At 45.7% G+C, this 23,020-nt stretch overlaps 1 protein-coding gene across 2 annotated transcripts in view; it reads left to right on the top strand.

The window, feature by feature from the left end:
• Positions 1 to 14,541, top strand: part of PGAP5 (Per1-like protein PGAP5) — a 52,552-nt gene extending 38,011 nt beyond the window's left edge. Inside the window, exons 10-11 of one of the 2 annotated variants that reach the window (XR_013310807.1) lie at positions 13,825 to 13,908; positions 14,382 to 14,541. Coding sequence is in view for 1 of the 2 variants with exons in the window: in XM_077646582.1 (XP_077502708.1) it covers positions 14,382 to 14,513 (132 nt within the window). In the remaining variant the exon portion in view is untranslated. The remainder of the gene's footprint in view (positions 1 to 13,824; positions 13,909 to 14,381) is intronic. The other variant, XM_077646582.1, reaches the window with a different exon arrangement.
• Positions 14,542 to 23,020: the final 8,479 nt, after the last annotated feature.

The following is a 23,020-nucleotide window of genomic DNA, read 5'->3' as shown; positions in this document are numbered from 1 at the left end:
CTAGCATGCGCCGGAGAAATTATGATGCTGGGAGAGACGTGGCCACCTGGTTTAGTCGCACCTATCTAAGTGACCGTGGGAAAGTTGCCAGAAATGATGGAGCAAGGTGGTGGTGATTTGGGCTAGTTGGAGTGACATAGCAATGGATAAACAATGCGGTAACAGTGCAACACGATACAGAGAGATAAAGACAAGGAAACATTGCTAGCCAAAGGAACGCAGAGCAAAACACCATCTAGGGCAAGGATGGAAATTGCAGGGCAAGGCGGCCAGCGAAAGGGGGCGAAGTTGACGATTGGAACTGGAGAGCTCTGTTACGGGGTGGGGTGAGGAGAGCAAATGGCGGGTGAAAAAAAAACAAACAGGAGAGGTGGGAGGTCGTAAAACCCCTCAGGAAGAGTGAAGAAGTGGCGGTGGAGCTGGAAGGAAAAGGTATGGTTGTGGAAGAAGAAAAAGAATGAGCAGAGAGGGAGGGAAAATAGAAGTGAAAGGAAGCACACACAAAAAAAAAAACGTAAAGAGACATGAAACCATTCTAAACAAGAAAGACAAATAAGAAAACAAATTTAAATAGAGGAAGTTTATGAAAATCCTGGAGAACTTATACGTCCGAGGACCGGCCAGGTTTATGGAAAGTGACATTTCCATTTCTGTGAGAATGATAGAGGGAGCGCCGACACAGTAATTTTTGGGAGAAGTAATTTGAAAGGGTTCAGTATTTTTTTTTTTATTATTTACATGGGCATGAAAGAAGAGGTTGGTGTGTTACAGCAGTGCCAGCTACTCCTTTTCTCATATAGTGGAAGAAATCACTAGAATTGACGACTAGAAGCTTAACAAAACATAACTGTGATGCACAGCATAGAGGACAGAGTGCACGTGTCAAAAATGTTGACAAAATTTCTGACGTGTGCTCATAAGCTTCCTTTGTCGCTCTGGTGAGGCAGTTTCTGTATTTCCTGTTCCGTGCAGTGAACACGCCAAGGTGCCTATTGATCACTCTCCACACTGTACTAGTGCTCACGCATGCTATTGTGTGTGCAGCTGCCCGTTTGGCCAATACAGACCGAACCACAGGTTAATTATAAGTTATGGAATAGACAACTGCGTAGGCACACGCCACCAGATGTATGCTATAGCTGCTGGTGCATGCACTTTTCTTCTGTCGGGCAGGCTAATCAGGAGCAGAAAATACAGAGACCATATTGGCAAGCCGCTGGATTCTTTTCAGTTCGCGAGAAAAATTGTGAATATAGAAGATTGTAGTGTGCCTTCTTTTTTATCCTTTAGGAAGAATATCTGGCGATGCATTCTTATGTGATCGCTGGATCACTGTCTATTGAACGATAGTGATCCAGCGTTTCTGTTGATTGGCTTCATAGGGTTGTTTTGGAATAGGAAAAACCTTGTCCCTGGCAAGTTTACGTATGTTCTATGGCAGATTGCGGTGCAGCAATTCATGTCTGATGACAGCATGCTGCCAACACACAGAACAAGCGAAGAATACAACACACTTTTTTAATTGGTCCTCTCAAAATATTTGTAAAAAAACACAAATGAAAGTGAGAGGAGAGCCTATACCAGCAGAGCTTTGCTGGGCTTAAAGCCAATTCAAGATGAAGAAAAAAGGAGCTAAAAGGTAAAAAAAAAAAGAATAAAGGGAAAAGAGTTGTAAAAAAACGAAAACATGAAGAACCCTGAGTCAAAATCACCAAGTTGTCGTTCCAAGATACAAAGAGAAAGAAAACAAAAAATTTGGCAGTGACACTTAAGACTGTTTAGGTGTGGGAATGCAAAAGCATTACTGTCCCTGGGTGCATTGTTTACGCGTAATGTTTGCGACAAAAGGACCTTGCATCACAATTTTGATACAAAAGTGCATATGTCATTGGTTCGAATTCCTGTCGCAAGCTATCCTCCAACTTGGCTAACATATGTAAGCTATAGACTAACACAGTGTTTACAAAGCAAGGGGTTTTCGGCAGGCGGATCCGACTGGGGGTGAAAAGTAGGCTTAGTGCCCATGGGAATGCATGAAATCAAAAGTTTTCAAAGTTTTCTGATTTTACAGTGCACCTGTGCTGTCGTCCCTTCGTGAAGAACAGCCAAATTCACCCCGGAACAGGTTCTAAAAATATGAAGCATCATTTCGAGGGTGACGTATGTTTAAAATGCCGCGAAACGTGTGCATGGGAGCCTCCCGCCACTGCGGGTACAAGGTAGTAGCACGTCCCATAGAAACACATGTAAGCTCAACTTGCCAAATTATATTTTTTATTTTACAGAGCCCCCATGGGGCAACCATCCTTTACCACTAGGCAGATGGTTTGAAGAAGTGTGTGACAAAGTACAGTTTGCCATTTCGAAGCTATCCTTTTATAATGCCACGATAAATGTGCGTTGTGAAGCCGGACATACCCCAAGAGGCGCTTTATCTGCTGGGTTGTTCCCTTGAATAGTGCATGCTTCTCATGGAGTCTGACATTTCTGCCGTGTATGCTGTATTCCCTTGCAAATATTGCTGTTCAAATGAGAGCAAGGTTTACGATAAACGAACTGCGCACTGTAGCAGACGACTAGCACCATGTTTACTCACATAGGTGGTGCTGGCGGGCGCCAAGGGGGTGATGGTACTGTCTGCTGGGCCGTCTGCTACAGTGCATGGTTGTATTTCGTGTGCTTTCCTTGGCACTTGAGAACTAGTGTTTCAGGTAATGCTGTGTGGGATGCTTAGTTTGAATGACTGTATTAGTGAATAAATGTAGCACGTAGAATCATGTCGGACGTAATGTCGGACTACACGAGAAACTTGCACGATTCAGGGAAGCACCCAGCGGATATAACGCTTTTTGTGGGTGTGGCTAAGCTCATGTACATGTTTATAGTGGTGTTTTAAAAAGATGCCTTCGAAATGATGTAGCATACTATATTACATTCTTCTTCAAAGCACTCGCCAACTGCTAACAAACAGCCATTTGCATGGGTGCTCTGTGAAACGAGAAAAATATTTCTGACAGTTTTGCTTACGTTTGTTTCAATTGGCCGTGCTCCCCTTCCGTAGCCCCAGCTGGCAGCCACCCCCATGCGCACTTAATGCTGTGTTTTGATAATACATCGCCTTCGAAATTACGCTTAATTTCAGAGACTGTTCTGGGATGAATTTGGTTGTAGTTCACAATGGGACGACGTTGTAGTTGGACTGTGAAATCAGAAAACTGCTTTGAAAACTTTTGCTTCCATGTATTCTTATGGGAACTAAGCCTACTTTTCACCCATAAGTTTTCCCCCATTCATTCCAGCCGGGGGATGACAGCACCATCGCATCTTGCTTACGTCACAGATCGGTGTTGGTCTGTATGTAACGAGAAATTGTATGTAACCATCCAGAACACTGTACAACAAACGGTTGCGTCACAGTTTTGGTGCAAATGTCAGGAAAACTGGCGCCACAATGGAGGTTTGCCAGTGGTGAGTATATATAGATGAATGACATGTATAGGATTCTCTGAAGTGGTGGTGCTCGGCTTGTGTGCATTATACGGCCGCTTGATGACATCACCCTATTTTTTTTTGCCATCACTGGGATTTTCTGTACCATCTTTAAGTACCCACACACACGTGCACGCGTGCGCCGCCAGCTTTTCTTGTAATGGGACCAGTAATGGGCGTGCATTAAAACGGAAAGATAGGAACAGGGACAGAGAACCACAAGTAAGGTAAGCAGGTGACACAAGACGGTCAGGAGGTAGCGTAGCGTCTATGGCGCTGGCTGGTGGGCGCACGTCTTTACACTGTCTTCCCTTTCCGCTGTGAGGGGTATGTGCATCGGTGCCGGAGTCTGTTTTCATTGGCGCAGTGTATAGAGATTGCTGGAAAGGAACACAGGCCCCTATGGATTTCTGGATATTGAGGGAGCCTGTGACAGCGTTATTCATACTGGGCATACTGACATACTGGGACATACTACACATAGGATGTGGATGATGTAGTAATTAATCTTTAAAAAAATATCTATAAAAGTAACAAAGTGCTTATAAAATGGGGAAAAATTATATCAGAGCCTATAGAGATACAGAGGGGGCTTAGGAAAGGATGTCTTATGTGACCTTTGTTGTTCATGTTGTACCTACACAGTTAAAGACCAAACTAGAGAGGAGCAGTAAAGTTTCTCACTGGGGTCCTTTTCCTTGCACCAGGGGTGCGCCGTCCGAGACGGTTTCATGAAGGGAAGGCTAGTCGTACCTGAGGTGCTCCGTCAGTGACAGGGTAATGGCGACTTGTGGCGGCGGGGGTTGACGAGAAAATGAAGTTAAGTTTAATAAATGAGATTTACAAAAACAGCATATTTAAACAGAGAGGCAAGCAAGATGGACCTGGCTAACAGGGAAATCTTCCCTCCTCGGCATAGCCGAAGATGCAGAGCATCTAAACCTAGCCCAGAACGACGGATTGGGCTCCCGGACTCGGTTTTAAGCCCTTGGGAGTCCCTCTCGCACTTAGGAAGCATCCAATAGCAGCAAGCCTCAACACTATTGGTGGCTTGCTGCGTGCTGCCCCTTTCAACTTTGACAATGTTAACAACTCTTCCCCAGAACACAAAATCCAAAAAAAGTAACAAATTATTTACAAAATGTGATGCACAGAGCGATCTCCACAAAAGCAATTGGCTCTCTGAATCGTGCGTCCCACCCTACAACCTTCATAGTGCGCATGCCAAACCCTCTCTCATGGTAAAACAAGCACAAACGAACACAAACAAACTAGACGGAAGCGGAGTTCTTTTCCGCAGGTGTCAATCTGACGCCTCTCTAGAATAACCAGCTATGACCCCGTGTGTGGTTCCCACGCTAGAGACATTCCAAAGAGTCGGAAAGGTACTGGCATGCAGTCTCCACTTGGAAGAGAAGGGAGGGGGTTCTTTGTTGCGCCCCGCTGCTGCCAGCGGCTTCATTGAAGGGAATGTGGCCAGTCGAGGTTTACAGGCACAAAGGCAGTGGCCCTGACCTTTGACAAACTGGCCACACGGTGATGCCTGTGGCCCTGACCTTTGACAAACCAGCCACACGGTGATGCCTGTCACCGGGCCCCCCTTCCTACATAGGCAAATCTGTTGAAGGAATGCTGTATTTCTTCCCACCGTCCCACGCACCTGATGCTGGCTCATCGACCCCTACAGGAGCAGACTAGGCTTCAACCTTTCTTTTTTCCAGCAAGGCGAATAGATTGAACAGTCATTACCAGGACTAATGTATGTGGATGATATAGTGCTGATGGCTGACAACATGAAAGATTTGTAGAGGTTAAAAAACATTTGTGGTACAAAGGGAGATAGATTAGGTTTAAAGTTTAGTAAGGAAAAATCTGCAGTCATGACATTTAATGATGACGGCAGCAAGCATAGAATACAGGAAATCATGCTAGAGGTAGTGGATAAGTACAGGTATCATGGGGTGTGGATAAATAACGGTGCTAAGTATTTAACGAAGCATGAAAAATATGTAATGACCAAAGATAGTAGGATTGCAGCTGTCATGAAAAACGGGGCATTGTGGAATTACAATAGGTGCAAAGTGGTAAGAGGGATCTGGAAAAGGGTGATGGTTTCTCGTCTGACTCTCGGCAGTGCGGTCCTGTGCATGAAACCAAAGGTTCAAGCAAGTTAGAAATCAAACCGGCGTAGGGAGGCTTGCTTTGGGAGCACATGGGAATGCACCAAATCAGGGGGTACAGGGTGATATGGGATGGGCATCATTCGAGAGAAGAGAGGCTAGCAGTAAGATAGCATTTGAGGAGCGATTGAGAGAAATGATGGAAAAGCAGTGGGCTAGGAAAGTTTTCAGATACCTGTATATAAGGAATGTTGACACGAAATGGAGAAAGCGAACTAGAAAATTGACAAGCAAATATCTGGACAGCAGTTGGGGGCAAATCAGGAATTATCGGTTAAAAAAAGGTTAAACAAACATGAAGGGCTCTGTGGAAAATAGGGATGCTGACGAAATCGGCACTGGGAACATACAGAATGTTTAAGCAGGAAATTGCCAAAAAAAATCTACAAAAATTTTAGGGTAAGGTTCTTGTTGTTCGAGTCCAGGGCAGGAGTATTGCGGACTAAGACATATCGAGTCAGGTACAACGAGATAGACATGCTATGAGGTGCATATGGAGAGGACTAAACGGCTCAACACTTGACACTTTTTTATAAAGGACGTCACCCTACAGTTGAAGACAGCAAGGCTGATTTATTCAAAGCATTGGGGTTTAGGAAAATTAGACTTCAAGCGGGTGGAAATAACCAAGTGAAGGTTATCTCATTGGCGGCTAAAATCAAGACGAGTGAAATTTCACGAGTAATGCCTAGGTGGGTTGAGCCACCCGATTTTAAGGGTTTAGCCTTATCCATCCATCCATCCATAGGTATCTGCCCATACGCCCGCTCGTCTGTCAGTTCGTCCGTCCGTCCATCCGCAACATGCAGTTGAGCTGATGCTGAGCGTTTGGACCTTTAAGGCCCCTCGGCGGAGGAAACACACCTCTTTGGCCCCAGCTTCCTGCAGACAGCACCCCTGGCCTGACCCGACCGGGGAGAAATCCGCAGTCATTTCCTGTCATCCCCCTTATCTTTCATTTTCCCACTCCTTTCTCACAACTCTCCTGTCTCCTACTCACCTCTTGGTTTTTTCCTTTTTTTCCTGGTGGCGAGGGTTATCCTTGTGTGAACCAACTGTGCTGAGTTTCGTCATATTTGGTTATAGTTAGGATGTACAGCTGGCATGGACAGGACTTGCTTTCAAGTTCCTGTCCTGTCCCCTTGTTGGGCTCCATGGTAGGCAGCTGTCACCGTGGCCGAACAACACACCTATTTCATGGCTCCTCGCCCTTCACAAAATGATCACACTCGAAAAAAATGCGGACCCAAGTGACTGTCCAGTACTTTCAAAAATCGAAAGAAACATTCCCAAAGTTTCACATTCTTCACAGCGAAGCAACAGATATGACAGCTGGCATGGACAGGACTTGCTTTCAAGTTCCTGTCCCGTCCCCTTGTTGGGCTACATGGTGGGCGGCTGTCACCATGGCCGAACATCACACCTATTTCATGGCTCCTCACCCTTCACGAAATGATCACACTCGAAAAAAGTGCAGACTGAAGCGACTGTCCAGTACTTTCAAAAATCGAAACATTCCCAAAGTTTCACATTCTTCACAGCGAAGCAACAGATATGACCGCCCGAACAATATCCCCATTCATGTGTAGCAGGAAGCCTAACCGATGCCTTGGGTATGGGTTACAAGCTAAAAAAAAGGCGTAGTGGCTATCTCCTGCTAGAACTGAAAGACAATGCCCAGTATTCTAAACTGTCCAACATAGTGTTCGTTGGGGATACACCTGTCTCAGTTACTGCACATAGGTCTTTAAACACTGCCCAGGGTGTAATCTCCGAAACCAATTTTCTTGCCTCACAGTACAAGAAAGGCTCGAAGGTCTCAAATACCAAAATATTATCAATGTTCACTGCATGAAAATCGGGAAAGAAAACAAAGTAGCAACAAAACATCTCGTCCTCATGTTCAGCTCAGGCACACTCCTCGAATCAATAGAATATGGTTACCTGAAGGTAAATGTCCAACACTAAATCCTGAACCCACAACGGTGTTTCAACTGCCAGCGATACGGTCATGGCTCGCAGAGTTGCCGTGGTTGAAAAACAAGTGCGAGATGCACCTCACAAGAGCACGTTTCTGAAAACTCTGAGCAGCAGCACTACACTGTGCAAACTGTGAAGGTGATCACCCCTCCTATTCAAGGTCATGTCCCTCATAAAAGAATCAGAAAGGAATAATAACAATGAAGACAAAGCGAAATATTATTTCAAGGAAGCGCGACAACTCTTCCATGCAAAAACACTTTCAACTTAGCAGCAAGAACAAAACTTCGCTGATGTGGTGCTTGGGGGAACTGCAACACACCGCGTTCCGGCCACTGCCCAGGCAAAGCCTCAGGCAATGGCCATCTGCATCGCTGGCAGGGCCAGCGAACGCTGCCCTAGCACCCTGCAAAAAGGTCTCACCGTCCCCTGAGTTGGAGGATGATCAGACTCTCCCCCCCTCGGAGGAGGTCTGAAGTTCGTACATGTGTGGAATCCCCGCAGACCTCCAGCACCTCCAGCGAGGCAATGGATGTATCATCCAGTACACACGTCCTGCATGGGCGGCACATCTCACTTGAACGTTAAACCAAAGGAAGGACCCGTATAACGGGTCCCCCTAAACCCCAGGAACCTAGGTTTTCACTTCTTCTATCAAAAAAAAAATCCACAGAAAATGGCGTTCTTTATACAGTGGAACTGCCGTGGACTTTTTAGTAACTTCACTGACAAAAGATCTTTTAGACAGTCTTTCCCTTGTGGCTTTATGCCTGCAGGAAACAAACCTATGGGCACTTTTCAGTAACTACACTGACATAAAAGCTCTTTTAGGCACTCTTTCCCCTGTGTCTTTACGCCTACAGGAAACAAACCTAGGTTCTAAACATGAGAACTTTTTAAGGAAATACAAAGTCTTTCGTTGTGACAGAGAGCAAATTATCAGGCTCTCTGGAGGTATTGCTATTGTCATTCAAGGCGGTGCTGCAACTTGCAAAATCACACTTAAAACTAACTATAAAGCTGCTCTAGTCAGTGCCCTTCATTTTAAAACAATCACAATATGCTCTATATATCTCGGGCCACACCAAAAGGTTACACTTAATGACTTAGAAACACATTTAGAACAGCTACCAGAGCCATATATAGTAGTTGGGGATTTTAATGCCCACTCTGGCTTTTGTGGAAGCAAACAGAATGACACTATAGATCATATTTTAGAAGATTTTATATTGTACAATGACGTTTGCCTGCTAAATACGGGCAAACCCACATATTGTTCCCCAACTTGAGAGAAAAAATTGCCGGTGGTTTAGCTCTGGTTAAACCTGGAGTGACACGATAGCTACAGCTTGCAGAGTGGAACTTGCTCAGTTGAATTGCAAAGACAGTCTTTCACGGCTCCGTCTCGTTGGACGTTCCTTCATCTTCATCCCACTTGACACGGTGCATGTGCACTGCTGTGGCAGCTCGGTTTCGCCGGCGTGCCGCCGGCAGCAGCAGCTGCTCCGCACCACGTGGCTAGTCACGTGATCAGCCACAGTGCCGCGCTGCCGACAGCTGCTCCGCACCATGTGACCAACCACGTGACAGCGTGGTGGCGCAGCCACGGGGTGGCGGCGCCACCACCGCCATGCTGAAGGCTCGAAATGCTACCGTAATGTAGCTATCACTACAAAGTGAGCTGCATGGACGTAGTTTAGTTCATCCTCTGTTTTTACTGATTTTAAATGGGATCTTCTTTACACTCCGTATGGAAGCAATCACCTTCCTGTAGTAATGAACTTGTCATCACCACCATCAATCATTCCAAGAAAACCATGTTGTTGGAAGCTCCACGTAGCTGGCTGGGTGCTATTTCATGAAAAGGCTACTCTGGAGAAATTCTTTTTCGGACGATCTTAGTGTAGGCGAACTCAACGAAATAATTACAACATGTATTATAACTGCTGTATGCCTAGCCATTCCTCAGTCTTTGGGTATGGCATGCTAAAACCACAATGTTTGGTATGGCCAAGGCTGCAGAGAAGCAAAAAAGAAATAAAATAAAGCCTGGGGAATTTTTCGCAGGTATCCAACAGCCGGGAATCTTGTAAGTTTTAAAAAGTGCGTACAAAAGCACGACATATCCGTTGCAATGCGGAAAAAACTTCATGGCAAAGCTACGTATCATCTATAAACAATTCCATCACATTCAAAAAAATATAGGAGCAAATTCGTAAACTAAATGGCAGCTTCTCCCCTTTCACAGTTCTCTTTCTTACAGCCCCTGGTATGCAAACAGGTATAGAGGAACAAGCAGACATCTTAGGTGAACATTTCTGAGGCGTTTCCACTCTTCACACTACACAGAAAAGTTTTTAAAATATAAAAACACAGCGAAGAAACAAAGACTCCCAACAAGTGGCTGCACAAATGAAGCATCCAAAGTTTAATCACAATTCATCAAATAAACAGAGTTCTACCCGCTGCTGTGGCTCAGTGGTTAGGGCACTCAACTACTGATCCGGCGTGCCTGGGTTCGAACCCGACCGCGGCGAGGCGCCCCTGTGCTGTGCGATGTCAGTGCATGTTAAAGATCTCCAGATGGTCGAAATTATTTCGGAGACCTCCACTGCAGCACTCTTTCTTCCTATCTTCTTTCACTCTCTCCTTTATCTCTTCCCTTACAGCATGGTTCGGTTCAGGTGTCCACCAAGATAAGTGAGGAAGTTACTGCATCATTTCCTTTCCTCAAAAAAACAATTCTTAATTTTCACTTCCAGAGTTCTGTCTGCCAGCAAACAGACTGTGCCTAGCTCTGATCAAATTCATTATGAAATACTGGCACATCTTTTCAGCCCTCTGTAGAAGCACTTTTGAGATTTTTTAACAAAATATGGATGCCATGAAAAATACCCCAAGTGCGGACAAAGGCCATTATTGTACCATTTCTGAAACCTGGCAAACCACCAACCTCCCATAGCAGCTACAGGCCACTAGCCCTTACAAGCTGTCTCTTTAAATTGTTTGAAAGCGTTGTGAACATTGGGCTGATGTTTGTTCTTGTATCTTGTGAACTTCTTGACATCCATCAGTGTGGTTTTAAAAAATATTGTTCAACAGCTGACCATTTTGTCGGCCTAGAAAATACAGTCAGAGAAGCTTCCATACATAAACAACACTGCCTAGCAGTTTTCTTTGATATGTAGAAGACTTATGATAGCACATGGAGTTTTGGAATTCGCCATGACTTAGCAGACCTAGATATGCATGGAAGGATGCTGAACTGTTTAAAAGATTTTCTGTCTGACTGTTCATTTCATGTCTGCCTAGGTTCCACCCTTTCCAAAAAATTCGTTCAGGAGAATAGCGTACCCCAAAGGTATATTTTAACTATTACCCTGTTTGTCGTGAAAATGAATTCCATAGCTAAGATAATTCCAAAGTCCATTATGTATTCTCTATATATTAGTGACCTTTAAATAGCATGCACATCCTCCAGCCTATCAACCTGTGAGTGACAGATACAATTGACATTAAACAGACTTGCGGTCTGGGCAGACAAAAATGGGTTTAAGTTCTCCGCAAAAAAGTCAGTTGCTGTTCTTTTCTCACTCAAAAGAGGTTTGCAGACTGATCCCACCCTGCGCTCAAATGAAATTTACTTCCAGTAAAACAAGAAGATAAATTTTTGGGCATAACATTTAAGAAAAAACCCACATTCCTGCCACACATAAACATCGTCAAAAGAAACCTTCCCAATCTATGGATATACGCAAAGTACTGTCATGAAAACGCTGGGGATTTGATAGTACATGTCTTTTACAAAACTACCGGTCTGTAGTATGCTCAACACTAGACTATGGATGCGTTGTGTATGGATCCGTGAGGCCATCATATCTAAGGCTACTGGACCCAGTGCATAACCTTTGGTTTACGTCTCTCAACTGACACATACAGAACATCTCCCATAATCTCTATGTTGAAACCAATGAACCCTACCTTACAGCCAGAACTATGCTCACATGCACATATGTCCTGGAAATCCGTTTTTTGCCGAAACACCTCTGTTATTCCATAGCTACAAAGTGCACCTCCAGAACACTGTTCAACAACAAACCCTAGTCAGTCTGACCTCTGCATCTCCGCTTCGAGGATAGTTGCCAAACTTTGGGAATACTGGATACCCTTCCTGATGTCGCCTCAAGACATGACCCACTGCTCCCATGTTACAGCCTCCCCACTGTATGTGACTTTACATTAACACAGTTTCAGAAAAAACAGACACCATGCGACATACTACAGGAATATGTGAACTACTCAGAATTTTACCCTGACGGCTCAAAAACAGCAGATTACTATGTCGGAAGCACGGTGGTACAAGGAAACTGGCAAAAAATAATAAGGCTGCCAAACTGTGCATCCATTTTTACTGTCAAATGTTATGCTGTCTCTAGCTGTAAGCAGAATAATAAGTAACAGTATTAAAAACAGCATCATCTACACGGATTCACTCAGCATGCTCATGGTATTACATTCCAGAAATGCAGCCGAACCATTAGTAAGAAGCATAATACACAACATAGAAAAAGTTGCAACACAGAGGCATATGATAAAATTCTGCTGGATGCCGAGCCATATTTTAATAGATGGAAATGAAAGAGCCGACCTGTGGGCTGCAGAAGCTTGCAGTCATGAAATCAAGAAAGGCAGCATGTCCAGTAGAGACTGCATGAAGTGAATACATTGTAACTTGAGGCTAAATGGCGGACAACTTGGGATAATGAAGTAAACAACAAGCTGCATTTTGTAAAGCCTGTCCTCGTTAAATGGAAGACCTGTAAGCACCAGGAACGTTCTATAAAAGTAAATTTATGTCGTTTCCGCATAGGACAGATAATCTTGACACTTAACTTCCTACTGATGAAACAAGACAAACCTTTTTGTGAAGGATGTGGAGACGAGCTCACACGAAACCATATTTTACTATCATGCTCAAAACTTGAAAAATTACGAAAAAAGTACTTCACTTAACTTTATGATAAGCCCATTCCTTTTCATCCATTGCTACTCATGAGTAATAATGCAGTTGTTGACATACCTTACGTTTTTAGCTTTTTAAGAGAAGCTGGTTTTCTTGATAAGCTGTAAATGCCAACCCAGCATCTCACTTCTTTTTGATACATCTCAGCCACTTTCTCATTCCTGAGAAGAAGGCTGAGGTCTCTATTTCATTGGTTGCAAGCCTCGAGATCTTTGCCCAGCCAAGGATGGCTGCTGAGGTTACCTGACCTTCTTTGAAGCTTTTACCATTAGCCATTTCTCAAATTTTGTTCTTTATCTTCACTAGGTAGTACGGTATAACTTTCTAGGCCTTTTACACCTCCATTGATTTACACTTTTTTATAAAATCCTGCATAAAACAATGTTCTATACGCTGTGTTTGACGCATAATTGCCTTAGGTGCTTATGGGCCGCTAAACCCAACACAAAACAACACCCATCCGTCTGCCCGTCGATCGATCGATCAGCAGTATGCAGGTGTTCACTGCTGGGCTGGAGGTGAGCAGGTGCGATGCTGTGATTCACAGGCTGGCACAGGTCAGCTGCATGCACTCATGCGTTCAAATTATGGGGCACTTACTCTCGCTGAAATAAACATGAGTTTGTCGAGACCGTTTGTGCTATTTCGAATTAAACGGAAATTTGAATTAGCGAGATTTCATTGTTTTTTTTCTCATTTTTATTTCTTTAATTCATCTGCCTTCCTTGTGACATCAAGGGGCATGTGAAAGTATTCAGTATCTTAGTAATACCTGTGATTTAAGTATTATAGTAGCATATTTTTTTGGAGCTAGCCTTTTTAGAAGCGCTGGTCTTTGGAATGATGGTGTGTTCTCTTAGCTGATCAATTTTTTCATGGCTTCAAATGCAAATACAGTTTAGCTTCAAATTAGTTTCTTCTGTAGTGGTTACACTGATTAGGTAATACTTTGTGTCCATGCACATGACATTTGTCGCATATTTAACTGTAAAACCAGACTTGGCTTATAATACCTGATGTGTCATGTAAAAAATGTAAGCTTCAACTGTTGAGTTTGTAGCATTACGCTTCCAGTATTTCTATACACTGATTCAGGAGGACATGCTTTGGTTGAGTGGTGCAGGCAAGTATCCAGGATTTTTTTTTCTCCAGATTTTCGGTTGCATGTCTTAAACTTTGAAGTGGCACATAAACATCAATATACATGGATCACCACATGTGATTAGTCTACACCAGGTATGTAACTTGTAATTGAATTTTTGCTCATATGCTTTTCTGGTTTCAACAGCTAAACAGTGGCAGTGGTGTCAAAGTTGGCCTCAGGTCATATGAGGTAAACAAAATCACCGTGATACAATCGCTGCTTCATAGTTTTAATTTATTCCAATCTTACAACAGCCTGCTGCAAAGTTGGCATGACAACAAATGAATTATTGTAGTTTTATTATGTTTCACATGACCTGAAGTCAACTTGAAGCCATAGCCACTGTTTGGGTGTTGAAACCAAAACAATGCAAGAGAATAAATTGAATTATTAATTTTTCTGGGCACAAGCGAATTCCGTATGAAAATTTACGTTTACTAATCTCTTGCGCATCATTGCAATGAACAAACAGCCAAACATTGGAGTTGTATGCCTTAGAAAGTGAGGTTTCTGAAAGCATTCACATTCTGATGTGGCGTGTGTTCATCTTTTTACCGTTTTGCAGGCTGCTTTTACACCGAATGACATGGCAGTATCAAAGTGCTACATACCAAGAGAAACAACTGTGATCTTCTTGTACATTATAGCGGCTATTGTGCTGATTCTCTTTTCATTCCATGGTCGTCAAAGATTTTAATGAAATAAATTTTGTATGCTTGTTTGCATTATAGGGTTTAAATCTGTGTTACGATAGTGTGCAAGTTTTACATGTTCTCTGTTATGTGCCCTTGTGAATATACTTGCAAGTTTTTATTATGAGGTTCTTGGAGCAACCACAAGACATACGTTGCAGCAGTGTCTGCTGCGACCCAATAACCTCTCGTTGGTGTAAAGGCGCGTTCACACTGGCGAGTTGCGAAGGTGACGTGACTTGCTCTGGTCGACTCGCGACGGCCGCCGAGCGACGTGAAGTGTTCGCACAGACGTGTCGAGGTTGTGACTCACCTCTCAAGACCACTCCCTCAGAACGAGAATTCTCGGGGGAGGAGAGGAACCGCTCGCGTGCCCTCTCCTCCTTCAGCTTGCACATGGGGTTGTGAGCGAAGGAAGTAGTGGCCATGATCAAGTGTAATGCGACTTTGAAAGCCCACAAAGCTGTAGTGCACCTACCTGTGTATGTGCTCGGGCTTGCGGTGGTGGCAAGTAGCCAGCCATGCAAGTGTCTCCAGACATAGCGGCGTGTGCTCAACGAATGGCACTACCGAAAGTCAGTTTCGTCTTTCTGGCTGTCGTGACGTATTCGTGCTATCATGTGACACACTGTACCTCTTCTACCAGATATGGAGAAAAGGCCAAGGACACATACGCATCACCTAACGACACGTAGTGAGAGTAACCTAATCACAAAAAAAGCATATCGTTAATTGTCAGTCAGGAAAAATTACTTCCCTATATCACAAAGGCAGCATGCAAAATGTATGCATGACCTGTTTCTGTATAAATGTTCAAGACAACTCTGATGCCTCTTTCCGCATTTCAGCTTTATTTTTGTAGCTACATTACGGTAGCATTTTGAGCCTTCAGCGTTGCGGTGCCGCCCCGTGGCTACAGTGAACTGGAATAGGGGTAGTGTGCTCACTGGCCGGGCTGGAGTGCAGCTGCCACTGTTGCAAAATGGTGGCGGCGCTGCTGTCGTGTTCACTGTAAGAAAGCCGGGTAAGTGGTCCAAGCGTATGCGGGATAAAATGCCGCATTATTGCTGAAATATCATGCCTGCGTGGAGCAAATTAGCTCGCATCATGTGTGTTGTTCAACATTAGTGGATGAAGGTTCAATAAAACCTTCATCCGCGCGAACACAGGGAGAGTCAAGTGCGCGGAGTGCAGGTGCACAGCGGCCGCCACTTTGCGATCCCAAGAACTCATCAGCTCGAATTGTGGACTCGACGCTCAGCATCGTCCTATCAGCGCGACGTAAAGCAAATGCTTTGAGCCACCATTTCAGCTACGGTGTATCACTTTATTCCCAATTTTAAAGTAGACAAATATCTCTTCAGATCAATGCTAATGGTGGCTGTGAAAATTCACACATCCTTGCAGTTCACATCACGACTCGCTCACTCTTTTTGAATTGCATGTACCTACCCATCACTTTGAACTTGCATGCAGTAACTCATCTGCCATAGCATCAGCCCAAAGGTTTTCAGCAGATTTGAAGTGAAACAACACACGAAGCCCTTCAGCTTCACATGGGGCAAAGAAACTTATTTACATCATTTGAGATAAGGAGATAAGCTCCCAGGGAAAGCAACAGTGGCAGTAGTTTAGCTACGGCTCAACTTCAAGTGCTTGGCCCATTTACGTCTGCTAGGCCTTTCAGTGTTCACTCCTTTCACAAAAAAAGTGAAGCCTGACTACAATGTAAAACTTTACAATTTCCTTGGATAGATCTGCATGAAGATGGCAACCAACCTCTTTACACAACTTTGCTCTGACCACATCCAGCACATCAAAGATGCTCTCTGAATGGAGTTGGCTTTGGCTGAAGCATTCTGTGAAAAGGTTCTCAAGCTTCAGCACAAAATTGTGAAGCTGAGCGGAAGGGCAGATGAGTCCTCCCTTGTCGCAGTATTTGGTGTATCTTGCAAGCTGAAAACTGTCATCAGTGGCTGGCATAGTTAGAAGGCCCATGTAGCTTTCACATTTTGCCTTTAAGACACATTTTCGCGCTACATAGCCTGCAATGTGAAAGACTAGTCGTGAGTCACTCTTGACTACATGCTGACTATGATCATGACTCGTCCCAGCCTGACCAACCAGCAATTTCACTGTAGTTCCTGCTGGCATGTGACGTTCAGATATCTCAGCAGCGTCTTCATAGTCTACATCAAGCAAGGAGGCCAATATAGAATCTTCACAGTTTCCCTGAGATATACATTTCACCAAGCCATGAAATGAAAGGCAGTTTACTATGATTGAAAACTGTGTAGGTGTCGGGTGCTCATCGTTGCCAGATGATTGTCTTATGATGCCGAAAAGGTTCGCTAATGGATCTTGGCATAGCTTAGATGCCACCAAGTACTTATATTTCAGCTTTTCTGTGAGGTAAGTCAGTAATTCTAGACTGCTTGAAATCGTTACACGAAGACCAGTAGCAGTACAGTTGCTCATGAACCCACCGTCGCCCTTAGTACGATCTCCCACTAATCGGTGAATATCAAAAATGCTTTCAGCACAGCAACTTGAGACAAGCTTGGCTGCAGGGCTTCTGCTGGAAAGCGCGAGGTCACCGCTTGGATCAGCTGGTGGATTTTCCTGCAATAGAAAACAAATATTACATCAGATGCAAAAATAAGAGTTCCTAGAGTAGTGCAACTGTTGCCTCTGAAAAGCACTGTTTCAACTTGAGGTGGCACTATTATGTACGCCTTGCACCTATTCGCAAAAAAAATGCTAAATTTTCTTCCAGCCAAATAGGAACTTAAAGCTGCAGAATGCACCTGTAATCAGAAAATGCAATCATACTTACTTGAAAAAAATTTGAGTAGCAGATATGCTACCCCATTTATCCTCCAGATCTGTCTTATAAAGATGAAGTCCTTGAAGCACCTTCGCACCGCATAGCTGGAAGGCGTAGGTGACCCTCATTTTCTCAAAGTTGTTTGGCTGCAGATGGCGTATTGTAATTCCCAGTATCACCTTCAACATCACAGTATTAGAATCGATTTTGAAGGCTTGCTTCACGTGATCCATGGAGACCTACAAACAAAGATTAATGAAAATACACAAGTGCGTCAATCACGAGTACTCCTTCAAGGCCTCGTGTTGCTAAAACGCCAGTGCAAAGAGAGAATATATAGTGAAATTTAACTTAACGCGACCATCTGGAGTGTTGAATGACCCTCCAGAAGAGAGTTCTGCAGACACTTGATCAAATGGGGGAAATCTGACTCAAAGAATAGGCTTCTTGAAAGGTCCACAGGATGCCGCACTTTGCATTTCATGGAGCATGCACTGCCCCGTATTCCCATTATGTTCCACATCGTCCTATTCCAACTTTCCGCATCACCTTATAAAATGACAAACAGCCCACTGTTCTCAGCCAGTATTGTGGCTTCCGTAATCACTTCAGGAAGTATTCTACTTTTCATGTTGTTCCTGGTGGCAAAGCGGCCAATTATTTGGTTCTGTTTGCCAACAAATGGCACGAAAAGAATAACCATGCCATGGTCAGAAGGCACATGCGGCTGCTCAGCCGATGTATATCTTCCCAAATCAACAAATCCTTCAATAATACCGGCTTTCTTGACAGATAAATGCTCAGACAGCTTTACTTCATCAATTATCAAGCCACCATGCCTGTTGTATGGGTCAATGCCAGCAGTCTTGTCCTTTAGCTGCCTCAAAACGGTGCTATTAAAACCGAATGATGATTGGTACGAGACCATGCGGCACTTTAGAGTGGATTTGCTCGGCAAACACAGGATGTTTTTTCTCGGGTGCTCAAACAGCCTTGAACTTTTCATTTTCATTATACACTCGAACAGCCATTTTTTAGTGTATCAAGCACCTTTTACCTTTATCTTCGCAGCTGCAAAACACTGCTTGATAGCTTCCTGCTGTCTAGGTGGAAGATTCGATATTTGTTGCTCTAGAGCATCCTCTTTTAAAGAAGCAGCCTTCTGTATTTGCAAAAGACGATGTTGAGCGCTGCAAATGGTCTGCTAGTCGGCGTTTCTTCTGTGCAAGTGTTTTCAGTTTGTGTGCAGCTGAGTGAATGCACTTTTGGGTTCTCCTATTCATTCTGGACCCTTGTGTGAGCAGAGCCCGTCTGAAGTACCTACAAGAGGTGCACTGTCTACCTGAAAAAGTAAAAAAACGCCACAACTGTATGTAGGTTGGCTGCAGATCTGACTGCCCTGTAAAACTACATAAACTAAACTCCACATGCTCTGCAACATAAGAGAAAAAGATAAATTGAAATATGTCATTACCTACTACTGGAACGGTGGTAAGGCTGCTTCTGCTGAAGTAGACCTCATCATGGGTGATAGCGTGGTCTTTAAGGTTCCGAGTCCAGCAATCTCCTGCATATTTTTTACAATGCATCGCGCCACGACAGAGATGAAGAGCATCTACTTCTGTCAGAACGTTTCCAGCTTCCGCTTGTGAATTCACAGGCTTTTCCTTGAGTAGAACACCCCTGAAATACACTGTGCAATACAGCACTGAGGAAACGGGACGAAAAATAACTTTTTCCGACACCACTTCATTCTTTGCTTTTAGGACCGATGTGCAGTAAAACGCGTCGTTTTAGCCAGGAAGCACATGCTTTGTCCTTAACGCTGAAGATGCACTCAAGCTTTCTGTGTCTTCTCGCTCCAGTGACTCGGAAGAACAAGCAAGGGCGTCGGCTGGCACAGTGTCAGAGAGACTGTTCTGCCAGTTCCGTCACCGAAGTACCGTCAATGGTAGCAACTCTCGCACCGTCTGCACCTCCGGTATCTTGCCAACAGCTTTCACATGCTGCGTTGGATGTGGACCTTTGTTCGTCTCCACCTGACCGTTTTCTCTTGCTGGACTGTCTCTGCTGCGGCATTTTCTTTGACAGGTATTTCGGCAAGTTGGGCAAGAAGGTCGGAATCGCATCAGGTGTTAAAGCTGGCTTGCCACGAGGAATACGAACCTCTTCTTCTTGCATGACGTGGATGTAATCGCAGATGACGAAGCGCATCTCGAAGTGTAGCTCAAACACAGAACAACTGTCGTCAAGCCTTTTGTCCGAGCGACGCAGGTTTCTTTCCCTCTGCTCCCTCAAAGAAGCCTCCTACGGCATGTTGAAGAGGGCTACCTTTGGGCCATCTTTCTTGTAAGCATAGCCGGTATTGCAACCCGGCGCGAAGAAATGGTTCTGCCGACGACCCGCATTTCTTTTCCCTTACAGAACTCTTGCAGTCTATCCAGGATGGTACAGACTTGCCTTGAAGGTTCGTGGGACAAGAAATAATGCCCTAAGCACGCCACAGAATCCTCCAAAGCAAGCACAACACATACACAATGCCACAACGACCAAAAAGAATTATGTGGATTAGCATAGCTAATCCAGTATATACAAAGCGAAATTGAGATTGAGGTCTCCACTGACACACGGGGTTGTGCGCCTTTCCTTTCCTGAAAATGAATGGTCTTTGCAAAGTAGTCAACGCCAATGAACTCTATGAATGCCATCGGGCTCACTTGTTTTGTTTGAATTTTGAGGAAAGAAAATGGCACAGTAACCGTCTTACATATCTCGGAATCCCGAACCCGCCCGCTGTAAAGGAAGGAATAAGGGAAGGAAAGAGAAAATTGAAATTTGGATTTTGAGGAAAGGCGTGGCGCTGCGCAGCGGCGGAACACCTACATGTGGCTCGGTGCTACTAGTGGCGCATGCGCAGTAGTGACTAGGGAGAGAGAGAAACAGGCCACGGAGTCGGCGGCGGCCACCTGCGCCGTGCGTGACGTCACTCGTGCTCCGACATACGCCGGCTTGCGCGAAGCGCGGTGTTGACTAGCGTAGTGGAGCTTTTCGCTTCAAAACAACTCCCAAGCGCGTCAGCGTGTTGCGGTGGCTAGTGTTTGGAACGGTGGCGGTACCTAGCGGACAAGGAGGAAACTAAAAATTCTCGACACCGGCGGTTTCACCTCGGCCCATGGAGACGCGACGCAGTGAGCACACCACCCAATATTCTAGTGCATTGTACTGTGGCTGCGCCGCCACGCTGTCACGTGGTGCGGAGCAGCTGCCGGCGGCGCCGTGGCTGGTCACGTGACCAGCTGTAGCTACGCGTCACTCTAGGTTTGACCAGGGCTAAACCACCGCCAATTTTTTGTTAGAGCGAATGCTCTACTCTTCACACTACAACTCCCAAATTCAAGTTTGGCCTGCTGATTGCCTCTCACATGCCAGTCTATTCCAACTCTGATTCTATTCCAATTCCGACAGTGCAACTATGCAAACTCTGTCACATTTCTAGATCGCGGCGAGTCCTCGTACCTCTACCGGAGCAGTGGCGCAGCATTAAACGATGCACCACTGTACTGGCAGGCGGCTGCTTTCAACACAGCCGCCGGTTGGGTTGTGAAAACCAGGTTGCTCTTCCCGAGCAATGCGAGAAGGAATAGCTCCCCCAGCTTCATTTTTGCACAGATAGTTCTTCGGGAGGCTGTATATATTTCACTAGGCCTGCTGTTGTCTGAGTCATCTTCTTAGTCATTTTCATTTTTGCCGAGTTATTCTTCGTCCAGCGTCCCCCTCCTTTCCCCTACATGTGGAGAAGGAGAGAGGGGCAGGTGAAGATAGGCAAATCTTACTAAACACCGCCTAGCAGGTGGTGACTTCACACAGACGTCGACGCCGCCGGACAGTTTTCGCTTTCATCGCCCTTCTAATGCTGTTGCTTTGAAGAAGAAAACACGAACAAGAGAAAAAAGGGGGAGAATGAAAAAAAAGGGGGGGGGGGGGCACGCTGACTGCATACGCGCGAGTCGCTGAGCGCCCGTGAGTTGTCACTATGGTTCGCATGCACTACCACGCAGGTTGCACTGTCTGGTCAGCTGCCACCACCACTGTCGAAGACTCGTAAGCTGCCACCACCGCCGCGGGCGGCGCGTCGTCGTTACGGGGCGTAGGGTGCCTCAATCATGGCCGGTCTCGAGGGGAGCGCGCGCTCTTTCGTTCGGCCTCCGCACTGAGCACGCGGACAATGGGGGCTCGTCTATGCGAGTCGCGCTCTCCGCCGCCGCTAGGGGCGCGGTGACCCTACCGTTCGCCAGCGGGGGCGCGCGCATCGAACCCTAACCGTTCGCGGGCCACTCGCATCTGTGGCGGCTGGTGGTGAAAGCCCGGTTTCGCACTTCCGAGCGCTGATTAACGACAATCGGCGCCTCTGAGAGAAAAAAAAAAACAAGCTGAAGAACAACACAGGCATGTACCTAGATGGAAAGACGAACAACCCGGCGCCAACACGCCCCGCTGTTCTAATTTATTTTCATCGCGCTCGGGTAGAGTAGTGCGCTTTGGGTGTTGCAGCGACAACGGGGGCATGAATGACCACTTTCGGCGCAGTTGGCTCAGTGCTGCCTGAACTGCTGTGGAAGTGTCAAAGCACTGACGGTACAGCAGTGTGTGCATGGCTCCAGCTCGCGCCTCAGAGAGTAGCGCACTCCCACTCCTGCAGCTTCTCCGTGGCTGGGGTGGTCTCTGGGTACTGTACAGAAAAGAGTAGTCTTCGAGCACATTGCTGCGAGCCACTGGGCCGTCTCCCCATCCCGCACGCGCGCCTGCACTGCTGGGACCTCTTTCTTACTGGCCTCCCTGCTCTGACTGCTCGAACAGGCCGGCCTTGCGGCTCAATGTGTGCAGGTGCAAGGTCCACGCTGTCCGGATACTTTGAGTCACAGGTACCGATAAACTCGGCGGGACCACCTGTTGTTCATAGTTCGCAGGCGACCTTCAAAGGCAAGTTTACTACATGCCTTGCGTGCTTCGAACGAGCCGAGGTCACGTTGTACGGCCTCGACGGCAATTCGTCCATGGCTAGATATGCCCACTTCGCGCTGGCCGCGCTCTAGCCAGGATCGTATCGTGCTTTGGCGGATACGCAGAACATAACGTTTGCGAACGTTTAGGCGGGCACATGTACGCTTTCCTGATTTCGAGGACCAGCATGCACTCGTTGCAGCCCCGTAGACAGCGGGCCACAACATATTTCCGGCCCTCCGGCAGGCTTGCCGCAGGTGTTCCTAGGAGCCTGTATGGTAGTACAGGTTCGGATCTAACGGTGACGCCAAGGTACTCGTAATAGGTAATACGGTAATAATATGGTAATAATATGGTTATAGGTAACCTGAAGTATCGGATCACCTTTAGTTAAGGTCACCTCAGCACCGTCGTGTGGGGGCCCGAGAACTGCAGCACAGCGGACTTGGCGTTGAACTGGAGCCCTAGTCGCCCAACGTAGGTGGTGGATGGATAGGGGACCAACTGCTGGAGGGCGTCCACATTCTCTGTAAGTAGCAAGAAGTCGTTGGCATATGGCAGGCCTGGCAGGATCCAAACGTCCGGTATTCCATCGTAGTGATAGTGGAACGCTAAACCCAGGCCTGACTCGAGAAAGGCCTGTAACGTACATCGCATAGAGCAGTGGAGAGAGTGGGCAGCCTT

The sequence above is a fragment of the Amblyomma americanum genome, chromosome 1 (genome assembly GCF_052857255.1).
Source record: "Amblyomma americanum isolate KBUSLIRL-KWMA chromosome 1, ASM5285725v1, whole genome shotgun sequence".
In the NCBI taxonomy this organism is placed as follows: Eukaryota; Metazoa; Arthropoda; class Arachnida; order Ixodida; family Ixodidae; genus Amblyomma; species Amblyomma americanum.
Note: the sequence above shows the minus strand (reverse complement) of the source record. Positions and strands in the feature narration are given on the sequence as shown.